This window comes from Stigmatopora nigra, chromosome 13 (assembly GCF_051989575.1).
Source record: "Stigmatopora nigra isolate UIUO_SnigA chromosome 13, RoL_Snig_1.1, whole genome shotgun sequence".
Lineage (NCBI taxonomy): Eukaryota > Metazoa > Chordata > Actinopteri > Syngnathiformes > Syngnathidae > Stigmatopora > Stigmatopora nigra.
The window spans coordinates 1,953,551-1,967,409 of NC_135520.1; the positions used below are offsets into that span (position 1 = coordinate 1,953,551).

General features: G+C 53.3%; 1 protein-coding gene across 1 annotated transcript in view; it reads left to right on the top strand.

The window, feature by feature from the left end:
• The window catches only part of syne1b (spectrin repeat containing, nuclear envelope 1b), a 32,824-nt gene that overhangs the window by 6,106 nt on the left and 12,859 nt on the right, over window positions 1-13,859 (top strand). Inside the window, exons 11-59 of the mRNA XM_077731526.1 lie at window positions 126-233; window positions 294-431; window positions 526-690; window positions 771-883; window positions 1,056-1,224; window positions 1,297-1,390; window positions 1,456-1,658; window positions 1,776-1,940; window positions 2,104-2,256; window positions 3,356-3,499; window positions 3,569-3,739; window positions 3,822-3,980; window positions 4,137-4,301; window positions 4,373-4,507; window positions 4,568-4,726; window positions 4,797-5,005; window positions 5,075-5,183; window positions 5,246-5,410; window positions 5,483-5,650; window positions 5,731-5,907; window positions 5,965-6,105; window positions 6,180-6,340; window positions 6,438-6,588; window positions 6,648-6,875; window positions 6,942-7,040; window positions 7,104-7,291; window positions 7,369-7,492; window positions 7,552-7,718; window positions 7,822-7,975; window positions 8,037-8,632; window positions 8,713-8,892; window positions 8,955-9,105; window positions 9,176-9,334; window positions 9,408-9,590; window positions 9,656-9,757; window positions 9,838-10,041; window positions 10,200-10,407; window positions 10,478-10,590; window positions 10,683-10,888; window positions 11,008-11,157; window positions 11,298-11,589; window positions 11,663-11,835; window positions 11,906-12,215; window positions 12,286-12,450; window positions 12,521-12,877; window positions 12,944-13,080; window positions 13,147-13,324; window positions 13,397-13,579; window positions 13,645-13,788. Coding sequence (XP_077587652.1) covers window positions 126-233; window positions 294-431; window positions 526-690; window positions 771-883; window positions 1,056-1,224; window positions 1,297-1,390; window positions 1,456-1,658; window positions 1,776-1,940; window positions 2,104-2,256; window positions 3,356-3,499; window positions 3,569-3,739; window positions 3,822-3,980; window positions 4,137-4,301; window positions 4,373-4,507; window positions 4,568-4,726; window positions 4,797-5,005; window positions 5,075-5,183; window positions 5,246-5,410; window positions 5,483-5,650; window positions 5,731-5,907; window positions 5,965-6,105; window positions 6,180-6,340; window positions 6,438-6,588; window positions 6,648-6,875; window positions 6,942-7,040; window positions 7,104-7,291; window positions 7,369-7,492; window positions 7,552-7,718; window positions 7,822-7,975; window positions 8,037-8,632; window positions 8,713-8,892; window positions 8,955-9,105; window positions 9,176-9,334; window positions 9,408-9,590; window positions 9,656-9,757; window positions 9,838-10,041; window positions 10,200-10,407; window positions 10,478-10,590; window positions 10,683-10,888; window positions 11,008-11,157; window positions 11,298-11,589; window positions 11,663-11,835; window positions 11,906-12,215; window positions 12,286-12,450; window positions 12,521-12,877; window positions 12,944-13,080; window positions 13,147-13,324; window positions 13,397-13,579; window positions 13,645-13,788 — 8,673 coding nt within the window. The remainder of the gene's footprint in view (window positions 1-125; window positions 234-293; window positions 432-525; window positions 691-770; window positions 884-1,055; window positions 1,225-1,296; window positions 1,391-1,455; window positions 1,659-1,775; window positions 1,941-2,103; window positions 2,257-3,355; window positions 3,500-3,568; window positions 3,740-3,821; window positions 3,981-4,136; window positions 4,302-4,372; window positions 4,508-4,567; window positions 4,727-4,796; window positions 5,006-5,074; window positions 5,184-5,245; window positions 5,411-5,482; window positions 5,651-5,730; window positions 5,908-5,964; window positions 6,106-6,179; window positions 6,341-6,437; window positions 6,589-6,647; window positions 6,876-6,941; window positions 7,041-7,103; window positions 7,292-7,368; window positions 7,493-7,551; window positions 7,719-7,821; window positions 7,976-8,036; window positions 8,633-8,712; window positions 8,893-8,954; window positions 9,106-9,175; window positions 9,335-9,407; window positions 9,591-9,655; window positions 9,758-9,837; window positions 10,042-10,199; window positions 10,408-10,477; window positions 10,591-10,682; window positions 10,889-11,007; window positions 11,158-11,297; window positions 11,590-11,662; window positions 11,836-11,905; window positions 12,216-12,285; window positions 12,451-12,520; window positions 12,878-12,943; window positions 13,081-13,146; window positions 13,325-13,396; window positions 13,580-13,644; window positions 13,789-13,859) is intronic.

A 13,859-nucleotide genomic window follows, 5' to 3' on the forward strand; every position in this document is an offset into this window, starting at 1 on the left:
GCTAATTTTGCCTCTGATTGGAACCAAGCTTCTCCTTTTGAGAAAACTATAAGTCTACAGCTCAATAGTGAGAAGCAAAATGCAAGTTTTTGAGAGTTTGGGCTTCCTCTTTTGCAATGTGACAGAGGGAGGAGCGCAAGATGCTGAGGGAGCTGAAGGTCTTCCTGGACCAGCTGGAGAGAGACGTGCTGAGGGCCCAGGCCGGCGAGGGCAACCTCACCGTCAAGTACCAGGTAGCCGAGTCACGCTATTTCCCCGCCGAGCCGACTTGAACTCCATTCCGGTTTGGCCAGGCCTTCAAGAACCTCCGTGCGCAGTACGAGATGACCAAGAAGCAGACGGATCTGCTACTTCGGCCTCCGCGCAAGGATGGCAAGCTGTCGGTGGAGCAGGCTCTTCTTAAACAGGCGTGGGAACGTTTGTCCCTCAGGGTAGATGCCATTCTGAACTTCTGGGCTTGATGTCGATTTGTTTCTTTTTTTTCCTTTTTTTCTTTTTTTTCTAACCGAGTGCTGTCATTGGCAGCTGCTTGACTGGCACATCCACCTGGACAAGTCCTTGCCGGGTCCTCTGGGTGCGATAGGAGCCTGGTTGCATAGGGCCGAGATGGCCCTCAGGGAGGAGATTCCAGTTCGTCGTGCTCACGACGAGACGGCCGACCTCGTACGCGGGAAGCTGGAGCAACACAAGGTCGGTTTTCCATTTTTTCTGGTTTCCTGGCATGAATCAAGTGATATAATCTAATCAAATCTAATGTTGGACTTTTGCAGGACATCTTAAACAACTTGGAATCGCACAGGCAACCGTTCCAGCAGATCCACCGGGACAGATCGGTTAACGGCGTCCCGGTGCCGCCGGAACAACTTCAGGATATGGCGGAACGGTAAGTTGGCGGACATCTCTTGAGTGGACTCGAACTTGGGATGCAAAATGGAAGCTTTGCTGATATGTCACTAAATTGACATCATTGTACTGAGAACTAATGTGACAGGTATGCAAAATATAATTAAAAAAGAATAACAATGACTAACTAATGAAGCGCCTTCCAATGGCAGGTTCCATTCTGTGTCGGCGTCCCGGAACGGCCACTTGATCAAACTGGAATTCTGGGAGAGCAAGTACCGGCTGACGGCCTTCCTGCTCTCGGCCGAGTCCAAACTCAAGTCCTGGATCGTGAAATACGGCAGGCGGGACTCGGTGGAGCTCCTGATGCAAAGTTACGTGGTGAGTATCCCGACCGGTCGCCGAGGCCAGGCCGCCGCTAAAACCACTTCACCGGGATCTCCCTCTCCTCAGACTTTCGTCGAGGGCCACAAATTCTTCGAGCGGTACGAGATCCTCTTTGACGCCGCCCGGCGTGCGGCGGACGTCTTCAAGTCTGAAACTTCCGGTGAGTCTCTGTTGGTCGCCTGGGAAACGGCGACACCGAGTAACACGGATTAACTGCATCCGCAGTTGAAGAGGCAGAGGAGGTGAACAAATTCCTGTCCGAAGCGGCGGCCCAGTGGAAGAACTTGGCGCTGGAGGTGCGGAGTGTCCGCAGCATGCTGGAGGAGGTCACGGTCAACTGGGACAAGTACGCCGGCACGGTGGAGGCCCTTCAGGCCTGGCTGGAGGACGCCGAGAATATGCTTAACCAATCCGAGGGAGCCAAGCGGGTGAGACGGAAATTCAGAGCCTTTGTTTGTGGGTGGGAAAAATTGATCAAAGGTCATAAGGTTAAAGGTCACTTTCTTGTCATGGCAAACTTGGTTATTTTGTGGATCCGGTTTCAGGACTTTTTCAGCAACCTACCTCGCTGGGTCCAACAGCACACGGACATGAACGACGCCGGTAATTTTCTGATCGAGACATGTGACGACCTTGTGTCGCGGGACCTCAAGCAGCAGCTCCTTCTCCTCAATGGTCGATGGCGAGAGCTCTTCGTTAAAGTCAAATATGTAATTCCCGTTCCTCTTTCTCATTATCATACTCTGGTATTCAGTCATGGCTTTTGAGTCCGATTAAAGTGTCAAAAGGAGGAGTGTTAATTTTTTTTTGTTTTCAGGACAGTTTTAAAAATAATTATATTGCCTCAGCTAAGAAAAAGCTTTTGTGCTGTAGTATGCCAGGGCGGACGAGGTGGACAAGTTGAGGTACGACTACCAGGACGGACTGGACACTTTGAAAATGTTCATGGACGCCACCGACGAGAAGATGAATGCCGCCGTGCAAGTGTCTTTCCTCAACGTCCGCGCCTTTGTCCAGGAGGTGGAGGTAAACCTTATATCTGTACTGTGCAAAAGTCTTAATACAATATTTTTCAGAAATTCAGTCAAATATTCAGCTTGTTTTATTTATTCCACTTGAAGTAAATATAATACTTTTTTATTGAAGACCACACATCTTGATTAATTATAACTGGTGTTCACAAATATGCACACAGACGAGAAGACAAGATCATCTAAAAAAAAAAAAGCAACAATCCCACACAGACTGACCACGACACAAATCCATAGGCGGGGGATGGCAAGACAATTGGAAAAGATATCAGTCAGTCGGGGGAGGGCGCACCAAAAAGACAGGTGGAACACGTTCCTAATTATGTGGGCAGCACACTCAAGAAAAACCCAACTATCCACCCAAGACTGCAACAAAATGTGATTCAATTGAATTAAGTTTTTATTTAATTGAATCACATTTTGTGCTTTCAATTTATTTTTACAGGATTTTTTTAGTTAATTCACATTTAGAATTTTTTTATTGTGAAGTATGTATTTCTTTTATTTTCTTTTATACATCTAAACAATTTGAGCCGCGCTCCCCACACTACCATTGTCAGATATTAAGAAAAATACAAATGCCTGAACTGGGACTAACACACTGTTAAAAATGCAGATGCCACCTTAGTTTCCAAAAACCTTCCAACACAAAGCACCTCCCCCACTGCAAGACTTTGTTCAAAAAACCTCCCGATGCATCGTGACACAGAGTTGGAATACATTGGCGGGGGAGGACAAGTCAATAGTAAAAGATCTGGCTCACTCGGGGGAAGGGTCAATTAGACACAGGTGGAAGACGTTCCTGATTACGTCGACAGCACACACAAGAAAATCATTCCTGTCCACCCAAGACCACAACAAAATGCCTTTCACCTAAATAAAGAAAATATGCTTTCAATTTATATTTTGAACATAGTTTGAATTTATAAAAAGTGCTAAATTAGCCAAATAACCTGTCTTCATACTTGGAACTTAATATCAAAGATGGAAATTATCCCTCGGTTACAATCTTACATATTTACTTAGATATGTTTTTTTTATTCATTAATATGTGGTGTCCCTTATCAAATAAATCTAACTATCTAACTCTGCAGGAAATCAAGCATAAAGTTCCGGCCGTGGAGGCGGCGTGCAAGGCGGCGGCTCGTGCCGCTCAACTGCTGAGTCAAGACACGCCCCCGGAGGAGGCGGCTCAGATGACGGCAACAATCGCCTCTGTCAAAGAACGGCTCGGCGAAGTACGACCGCCCGCCCGCCAGCCACCATCCTTTGTGGCGCTTTTGTGAGCTCCACCCTTTTTTTCGCAGGTTAGGGAGCAATGTCTGCCCCTATTGAAGGAATCTCAGTCCCTCTTGGCGCCACTGGAGGAAATGGAGAAGAACATCACCGGATTCTACCGGGCCCTGGAGAAGGCTGGTCGGGTCACCGGTGGCCCCGAGTCGGAGGGGCCCACCACGGACTTTCGAGATGAGTGTCGGGTGAGGAGCCGCTTGAAGAGTCGATCGGAGCCGTTTGGAGAGTCGTTCGGAGCCGATGGCTGACACCCGTTTTTCCCGGCAGGAGCTGGCGGCCGCCACTCAGAGCTGCAAGACGTGTCTGCTCGCCATTGAGAAGAATCACCAGAACGTCCTCAAGCTGCTGGACACCAGTCCTGCCTTGAGACACATGGACACAGCTCTTCTGGAAAAAAGAGTCGCCGATATCCAAGCCTCCTCGCAGGTAATCAATCACCTTAGCATTTCTCAAATTCCCATAGCAATTCCGACAGTATATATATTTAGTTTTTTTATTAAATGACCTAATTCTCTCTCAAGTCTAAAGTCTGTTTGAAGTGGGAGGGTGACGAATAAATAAATAATTTGCAAATGAATGCAGGCCACGTTTAAGGAAGCCAGCGAGTGGAGGAAACGCGCCGAGGCCAACAGCGGCCTGATGAAGAGATTCGAGGAGTCGCGGTTAGAGCTGGAGAAAGTTCTGGACACGGCTGAGAGCCGGCTGACGGAAAGAGGTGACCCGGAGGAGCTCCTGAAAAAGCAAGCGGTAAGAAAATGCTGGATATCAAGAGGCCGAGCTCCAAGAAGGTGTCAAAGTCGCTGATGCCCTTTGGACAGGAGTTCTTGGGGCAGCTGGACCAGCGTGTGTTGAACGCCTTCCTAAAGGCGTGTGATGAGTTGACTGATATTTTGCCCGAAAAGGAGAGGCTGTCCCTGCAGGAAACCGTGCGGGGGCTGCACAAGCGCTGGAAGGTAAGCTGACGCCAGGCGGGCGGGTAAATGACGTCAACCTCACACTCCGGGTTTGGACAGGACGCGCAGAGCGAAGCGCCCTTGCTCTCGGTGCGCCTGAAGGCGGAGGCCGAGGGAAGACGGCTGGCTCTCTCGTTGCGGGACTGTATCGCCGAGGTTAACCGGGAGAAGCGGCGCTTGGTCGGCGCGGGAAGCGAGAGGCTAATCAAGGAGCATCGGGTAAGAATACGGACGGGCACTCATTTGATTCCTCTTCAAAGGAGGCATCGTCAAGCGTTTCTGTCTTCAGGAATTCTTTAGCGAAAAGGGTCCACAGTCCGTATCCGAGAAGAGGCTGCAAGCCATGGAGGAGCTCTGCCAGGAGCTCCCCGAGAGAGACTCCGCCCACAAGACCTTGGAGAAGATGAGGAAGGAGTACTCGGAGGTCAGCGAGGAGATTGAAAATACCCACCAGACGCTGATGGAGCACCAGGACAAATGGAAGGACTACAATGCCAGGTAAAGGATTTAAAAAAAAAGAAAATGTACTCACATGAGCTGGACCATAATGTCGATGTCGCCATTCAGATACGCCGAGCTTTCCTGCTGGTTGATATCCAAAGAAAGCCAACTTCGACTTATGAGAAACCGGGCGGCCGACCCCAGAAAATACGCTCAGGTCAAGGCTAGCGTCACGGTAAGTTTGTGCTCCTGCCTCTCTTTTTCCCACTGTCCGCATCCTTGTTTTATGATTTACAGGAGCTGAGGAACGACGCCGAGTTACAAGAGGGGAACCTCAACTGGCTGAAAGCCCGCATGGCCGTCCTGACGGAAATCGGCGCCGTCGACGACGTCCGCAGGCAGGGGAGCGCTCTGGGCAAACTCTCGGCCGATTTGAAGGCTCTTTTGACATCGCTGGTGGAGGTGGGTGGCCACTCCCACGTGGTACTTTATGAAAAGGAGGTGTAAAGCCGTCGTCGGTGGTCTGTATCGTAGGCCGAGAAGACGGTGCTGGCCGTGGGGGACTGCGTACAATTCCGGGAGGAAGTCCAGACCACTTTGGAGGATCTTCTCCAAGCGCAGAAAGAAGCTCAAGGTGAAGTGGCCGCCATTCTGGACTGCACCACTGTGAGAGAAGCTCAGCAACTTCTGCTGGTTCACCAGGTATGAAGAATTTTTAAAATTAAAAATAGAACAATTGTGATGAAAAAGATTTGATCTTTGAAATCTTCCTTCACTTGCAGCAACTGGTGAAAAGGTTGAAGCTGAAGAGGAAGGATGTTCACCAGCTGATCAGCAGGGGGCAGCAGCTGCAGGTGGAGGAGGGCCCGGGAGAGACGCTACAGCAGGACCTGCAAAGCTTGGAGAACACGCTGGGCAAAATGGAGCAAAGCATGGATTCTCAGGAGCAGAGCCTTCAGGTGGGATCAAAGAAAAGTGCCCTAGTACTGGTGACCGAATCAGTCCTTCTCCACCAGGTGACGCTGGAGGCCTGGCAGGAGTTTGAAAGCCAGCAGGACACCGTGAGGCAATTTGTCTGTAAGGTTCAATCCGGAACCGAGCCAGAACCGGCCTTCAGTAGCCCCGAGAGTCTGGCGGTGGAACTGGAACGGGCCAGAGTCAGTCCAACCTCTCGCACTCTTTCTCTCACCCTTTTCTATATATTATTCGATAAATCATTTCCTCCATCCAGGCTCTCCTGAAGCAATGCGAGGCCGAAACGTCGCACGTCCAGACTTTGCTGAAGAGGGCCGGCGAAATCCAGCTGGGGCCAAACAGTAAAGCTCTCCTGCTTCAGCGGGCCCGTTCTCTCACCGATCAAGTGGACCGAGCGGAGGCCGGCATCCGGAAGGAGTACGTACTGCCGACCGAATTTAGTGCCACCACCGTTAATTACCGTATTTTATCGCATATACGTTGTATTATTATAAACTCTGCTCTGGTGTTCTAGTGTCCAAAACGCAGAGGAGATGAAGAGCAAGTGGGACGACTTCAGAGACCGCTTTCAAGCTTTTTCCTCGTGGCTTTCCAACAAGGAAGAGCAAGTGGACGCCATGAAGGCCTCCGCTTTGACGCTGGAGCAACAAATGGCGGCGCTAAAGGTAGGCTAAGCGCCACATTCTTTAGACATCAGCCTTGACAAAAGCCTGCTTTATCGCAGGACGTGGAAACGGAGCTCCAGGACAGGACTGAGGTTCTACCCAGACTGGAGGCCGAGTCCCGGGACGTCCTGGGCTTCGTTTCTTCGGGCGAGGCAGCCCGTATGAAGGCTCGGCTGACACAAACGGGACGCTACTGGGACGAGCTGAGGGAGAATGTTCGGCAACTCGGCGTCCAGCTGCTGGAAAGCGAGTCGCACCGACAGAAGTTTTGGCAGAGCTTCCAGGAGGTTGCTTTTCTTCTTTAGTTTTGCATTCAATACTTTTGGGAATTCCTTCATTTTCTAATTTTCCAGGCGCAAGCGGCGCTCCGTGAGCTTCAACCAAAGCTGGGAGAGGCCGTTGAGATGTGCACTTCTTCATCAGATACCTACAAAGTCCTTCAAAACCACACAGTAGGCTATTTTAGCCAACGCCAAGCATCGTCAGATGCTCCATGTTTTTGTTCCGCCTTCCAGGACTCGTCTCAGGAACTGGAGAAGCTGAAGGAAAGCCTGCTCTCCCTGTCTGCCGGAGCCCGCCGATTGGGCGACGTGGAGGGAGCGGCGACCGCCGTCGAGGAGTTGAGTAGCAGCTTGGGACAAATCGCCGAAGAAGCCAAACAGAAGCAGAGCGCCCTGGAAACGCTATTGGCTCTCTGGCAAAGGTAAGAAACCGAGACTAGTTTTTCTATTTTGCAGCTGTCATGAGGTGGCCATCTTTACTTTTCTTTCGGGGGCTCAGCTTTGAGAAACAACGTGGGAACTTCATATCTTGTCTGGAGAGAAGCGAAGGTGCCGTCAAATCGGAGAGCCGCCATATGTCGGCCGACCGAAGCAAACTCTGTTCCGAGCTGCGGGACGCTCAGGTACGCCACTCGCTTCTCGTTCCGTCTTGGCCAAAGCCACAAAGAAAATGTCTTTTCAGGCCCGGTACAAGGAGGTGGAAGCCCTCGGGCCGGCACACGCTCAACTTCTCTCTGTCGCGACGTCGCTTTACGGCAGCGTGTCGGAGGACACGGTTCGAGAGCTGAGCGAAGAGCTGGATGCCTTCCGGGAGAGATTGCGAGTCCAAAATCAGGCGCTTCCCCAAAGGTAAGTTGACTGCTTTGTATTGGGACCTCCAATGTCTCCACAAAATACATTTTCTCGTTGAATTAAAGGCAATCGAGCTAAATCATTGTTTGTGCTCTTCCAGAACCCAGGAGCTCCAGGACCACTTGTCCCTCGTGGAACAGTTTGAGCAAGACCTGGACGAATTCTCCCAGTGGAGTGAAAACACACTCTCCGCTCTGCTCTCCGTTTCTGAAATCCAGACGGGCGACCTGTCCGTGGCCCGCGAACAAGTCAAAGTAAGCCCCTTTTCGGAACGAGACTTGGCCTTTTGATTGAGGTTGAGTTTTCTCCCGGCAGGAGAGCCTGGCTGCCTTGGAGATGCGAGCGACCACGAAAGAAAGCCTAGACGCCCGGACAGAGATCCTGTGCCGCATGTGTGAACCCGGCGAGAAGCGACTCCTCCGTGGTCGGGCGGACGGCCGCGTGCAGCCCTACCTGGAAGCTCGCCGGCTGCTCCTTACCCGCTCCGAGTGTCTGGAAAGTCTGGAGGGCTTCAGCCGGACGCTGGAGGCCACCACAGAGGTCCTACGAGGCTTGCGGCATAGCGCAGAAGACGCTGGCGGCTGGGAGGAACTACAGCAGGAACTCTCGGCCGTGGTCCCGGACGCACGGCAGCTGGAGACGCTAGCCGCCGACCTGGACGCCGCCCTCCGCAAAAGCCGCCTACGCATCGGCGAAAAGTCGTGTCGGGCACGGGCCGACGCCTTGGGCACAGAGCTGGACGCCGTGGGCACCCTGCTGGGGGCCAAGAGAAGCGAAGCCGAGGCCTCGGCTGCTCTGCGGGTGTCGTTCAGAGAGCGCCGGGAGCGACTGCTCAAAGCTGTGGAAGATGTGCAAGAAAAAGCGCGAGGACTGAGCTTGGAAGAACCCGGGCTTTTGGCGCTACAGCAAAGGTAATCGCACCAATTCTTGTTTGGTTTATCGGCTGCTTGCGATGCCGTGTTTACTAAAAATGGGAACCCATTTGTGTCAGGTCGCGCTTCTTCAGTCAGCTGGAGGACGAGCTGCAGTCGCAGCAGCACGAGGGACAGTGGCTCAGGGACAAAGTCGGACAGCTGGCCCGGCGAGACGCCACTCTTGGCGAGGAGGCGCAGGAGGAAATGGCCCTGCTGGAGGTGGCCTGGGACGACGCCAAGAGGCTCCTCGCCGAGAGGTACCCCGGTCGATCATGTCATGGGTGAGCACTATAACAAACAACATGACAACTTTGGACAGAAAAGAGCAGTGTGACGTCATCGTCGACCTCCTGAAAGAATACGAAACGTTGAAATCGTCCGTCGGCGCCGTCGCGGAGAGTGCGGAACCCCTGCTGGATATCGCCGCCACACTGACAGACCACGAGGAAACCAAACGCGCCCTCGGCAAGGTCAGAACTAGCTCTGCCCATTCGCCGTCCAGCTACGAGCAGACGCACAAGTTTTCTGGTTTGTCTGTAGCACGAAGCGGCCAAGGCGCGGCTGGCCGACACGCAGCCGGAACTGGAGCGTTTTTCTGAAACGGGGAAACAATTGGCGGCCGCGTTGAAGAAGGTGCCGGAGTGCGACTGGCAAACGCTCAAACAGGAGACGGAGACGCTAGTGGATCGCTGGCTTGACGTACGTATCTTTGGCTTGTCTTGAGTACCGCTATTGCTAACGCTACAGAGTCTGGCACTGTTCTGTCCCGCAGGTGTCCGAGCGGGTGGACGAAAACCATCATCGCTTGAAGCAAACTTTCCTCTTGTGGGAGGACGTGCGGCAGATGGCGGACGACGTGGAAAGCTGGAGCGCCGGCTGCGTGACTGAACTCAACGAGAGCCTGGACCACCTCGACGACAGTCACAAGCTGGCGGCCGGACTTACCGCCCTGCAGGTGAGCGTTTCGTTGACACTACGAATAATTTTTTACGCTTATTTCTTCTGGCTTGCCGTCTGTAGGAAGAAATAAGCCAGAAGGAGTTGAGACTGGAAACGTTGCATGGCAAAATCGCCGAGCTGAAGAGCAGCTGCCAAAGTCAGGAAAGTCCTCCCAAACTTCAGGTAGATAGCGATCGTAAATTAGGTACTTGGGGCAGCCGGCAGCGGTTAGACTACTCAAAGCTTTTCTCCAATCGCCACAGTTGCTGGCCAGCGACCTGGAGAAGAAGATGGATTCGGTCCGGAAGCTACATGGGCAGGCGCTGGGAAACCTGTTGGACTTTTGCTCCCGCAAGAAAGTACTGGAAGATTACATCTCTCAAATGTTCGTGTGGCTCAAGAGCACAGAGGACACTTTTGTCTCATCCCCCGCCGCTTCGGATTCTGAGGAAGTCTGCCGAGTCAAGGTGAACCTCCGTGTCTACCTGGAATTCCAGGTCATTGATTGCAGTTTCAATGACTTTACTAGAATTCATGGTCCTGGATTCTAGTAGGTCCAATGAACCTCAAAGTCCTAGATTTGAGGTTCAATCAATTTACATGCTGTCTGTTTTTTTTCTGTCAGGAGCTTCAGAAGGAACTTGAAAATCAGCAAGGAAGTATCGACTCCACCAGAGAAAACTTGAACAACCTGTGTCGCAAATTCCCCTCGGAGGAGCTTTCCGCTTTGGGCTCGGCTCTCACCGAGCTCATCAAAACGTACGAGTCCGTCAACCAGCTGGCGGCCAGGACTTTGGCGACCATGCAGAACCGCCTCCGTCAACAGTTTGACCGTGAGTAGAATTTTCTAGCCGTGGCGCAAGGAGGTCAACCCATTTCTGTCATCGTCATTTCATCCCACAGATCGAGTTCAGGAATTTCACGGTTGGCTCCTGGAGCAGAAGGAGATTGTCAAAGAGTGCTGCGACCGTTCTGGAGACGCTCACGTTGTCGAACGCAAACTACAGAAACTGAAGGTAACGTCACAAGGCCGGGAAACGGCAGAAGGATTGGACATCTGTCATCTTCACGGGAGATGGATGTCATCAGTTTGCATTTTGTTTTTCAGGGTGCCGCAGAGCGCATTGAGGAAGGCGAAGCACATCTTACCCAAGTCTGCGAGGAAGGAGAGAAGCTTCTGCTCCATCTCCCCAAAGCCAATGCCGGTCAAGTGCAGCAGCAGCTCTCCTCCATCCAGCAGGACTGGGACGGCTTTGTGGAGCGTTGTAGGCACAACAGACAGATCCTGGAAGACAGCGCCTCCCTCGTCAAAGGGTGCGCTCACAGATTCCGTCCTTGTTTGGCAATTATTAGCTGTGTGAAAAGTAGCCGTATGCTGTAAACGGGTGTTTTGAAAGCGTTTCAATGGATTCCAATGCAGATTTTGCTTCCAGGTTTGAAGATGGTCAGAAGAAGCTGGAGCAGTGGTTGACGCACATGGAAAATAGGGTGAACGCGGATCTGCCCCAAGCGGTGCAATCTTCTCCGGAAAAGGCTTTACTTCAACAGGTGGAGGAGTATCAGCAAGAAGTGCTCAAACAGAGGTTTGGATCCTTTATGCTTGATCATTTTGGACTTTCTGGCCCCGCCCCATTTGACTCATAGTTTGTGTATCCAGATTTTTCAACTGAAGTGCCAATTGGGCATGAGAGGGACTTAATGGCAGCCTTGTTTCTCTACGCAGAGATTGCTTCGAGCGCTTGTGTCAGGAGGCGCGGGCCTTGAACGAAGGCGGGCGAGGCGATGGCGGCGAGACCCGAGTGTCGGCCCAACTGGAGGCGCGCCATCGTGCTTTGCTGCGACGGGCCGGCGAGAGGCTGCGCGCCGGTCAAGTGGCCGAGCAGGAGCGCCGAGCCTTCCAGGAGACGTTGAGGGCCACTCGCACTTGGCTGAGTGGAGTCCAGGAGAGACTGGCCTCCCTTGACAGCACCCTTGGCAACAAGGAGACCCTGGAGCAAAGGCTTCTGCTCGTACAGGTTAGCGTAATGTTGGTCTGTGGTGCCCCAATCCAAGCATGTTTAGTGATTTTTTTTTGCCTTATGTGTTCAGGATATCCTTCTGATGAAGGGTGAAGGCGAGGTGAAGCTCAACATGACGGTGGGGAAAGGGGAACAGGTCCTGAAACACTACGGCACGGACGGGCAGGAGGCCGTTGCCTTGCAGCTCCAGGAACTGAAGGACGCCTGGGCTAACATGTTGATTGCTTCCATGAGCTGTCACAGGTTGTCCGAGCCTTTGCGCTATCGTCGTGGAGCCGGCGTCCGGGAACAAATGTCCGATTCTTGTCCGCAGTCGCCTGGAGTGGACAGTGTCCCAGTGGAGCGCCTTCCTGGATGGGAAGAACCAGCTCCAGCAGTGGATGGAGTCGGTGGAGCAGGAGGTGGTGGTGACCCTGCCTCGCCAGCCAGGGCTCAAAGAGAAGTCAGCTCTTCTGGCCCGCCTCCGCGCCGTCCGGGCGGACGTGGACGCCCGTGCTGCCGCCCTGTCGCGGCTCACCGACAAGTCGGCGGAGCTGTACGAGAAGAGCGCCGATCAGACCTTCGGACCCGAGTCGCGGGCTGAGCTACAAGCGCATTTCGCCGACATCTCGGCCGTTGTTCAGGTAACCCCGATGAAGACGATAGATGCATCCCTCGGAAAGGCGTATGATATATGGTGGTTCTCGTTCCTAGGGTAAAATCCAGTCAGTGCAAAGCTTGGTGTCGGAGCACGAGCGCTACTTGGACGCCGTCCGAGACTTCAACGACTGGCTGACCTCGGCCAAGGAAGAACTGCAGCGCTGGTCTGACCTATCGGGAGACTCGGCCTCCCTTCAGAGGAAACTCTCCAAAGTCCAGGTACAAAGTCCTAGTCAATGACTGCAGCTTTTTCGATCTATGGAAAATTGACCAGTGCTTGGTTTTCCAGGAGTTACTGGACTCCAAGCAGCAAGGTCGAGAGAGGCTGGCCCGGGTGCAGACGTCCGGGGCTGCGGCCAGAGACCACACCGCCGCGGGGGGCTACGAGGCCATCGAGCGCGAGGAAGCGGCCTTGTCGTCCGGCTGGGAGCAGTGGGAAGCGGCGGCCCTCCGCGCCCACGCCTCCCTGGAGACGGCCCTCTCTCAGAGCGCCGCCTCTGAGCTGGAGTTCCAAGCTCTTTCGACGAGACTGGACCGAGACACGCGGGAGCTGGGCCGCCGCATTCACGACTGGCGACTCGGACTCGGGCGGGCCGAGGGCCAAAGCGAAGGAGGGGATGCTGTCGAAGGATGGCGGATCGCAAAGGTGACCTAAAATCACTTTGGGCAGTCTCAGGAGGCGACAAACTTTTTTGGGTGTTCCTTCCTCCAGGACATTTTGGAAGAGCTGGCGAAAGCCGAGCCCGCCTGCGACAGCCTGAAGACTCAGCTCAACGATCTGTGCCGCTTCTCCAGAGACATGGCGGCCCAATCCGAAAGAGTGTCGGCCCTCGTCAAGGAATACAACAGGTACGAGTTCGCGGAGAGGGCTGCACTGGGAAGATCCTAAATGTGTTTTTTCACCACGTGGGCCAGCTTGAGTCTGCGAGCCGCCAGGGAGTGCCAGAACAAAGAGAAGTTGCAAGAACAGGCCTTCCGATCCACCTACCGGGACTTCCAGCAGTGGCTGGTCAACACCAAGATCAACACGGCCAAATGCTTCGATGCACCGCAAAGTCTCTCAGAGGCTTTGTTGAGCTTGCAGAAGATTCAGGTAAGTCTCAGCTCTTTTCAGGAGGCCGAACTGAAAACTCATTCCAATTTAAACTTAATTTGGCGTTGACAGGAGTTAGTCAGCGACAGAGAGCTAGGTCAGTCCAAGCTAAACGGCGTGGTGGCCGCCGGCGAGCTTCTCTCCGCGATGGCCGCCAAGGACAAAGTGGAATCGGTCCGGACAAAGATCAGCAAGGTGGCGGACGATTGGAAAAACACGCTGTCTGGCCTTCACGATCGAGAGCTCCATCTCCAAGTGAGCCGGGATTGGGTTAGCGGCGAGGCGGCTCCGCCGGGCTGACCGTTCGTCGTCCTTTCTAGAACCTGGCGTCTCAAATGAAAGACTTTGAGAGCAGCGCCGAACCACTCCGGGAATTCCTGGAGGTCGGCGAGGTGGCCGTGCAGGAGAGCGGCGTCCGGCTTCACGATCTCCCGGCCAAGAAGGACGAGCTTCATAAACTTCAGGTAAAACCTAATTTAGTGCTCCAGCTAAGGCTGGCTTTTCTCTACTCCGCCTTTTCCAACTTCTGCAATGC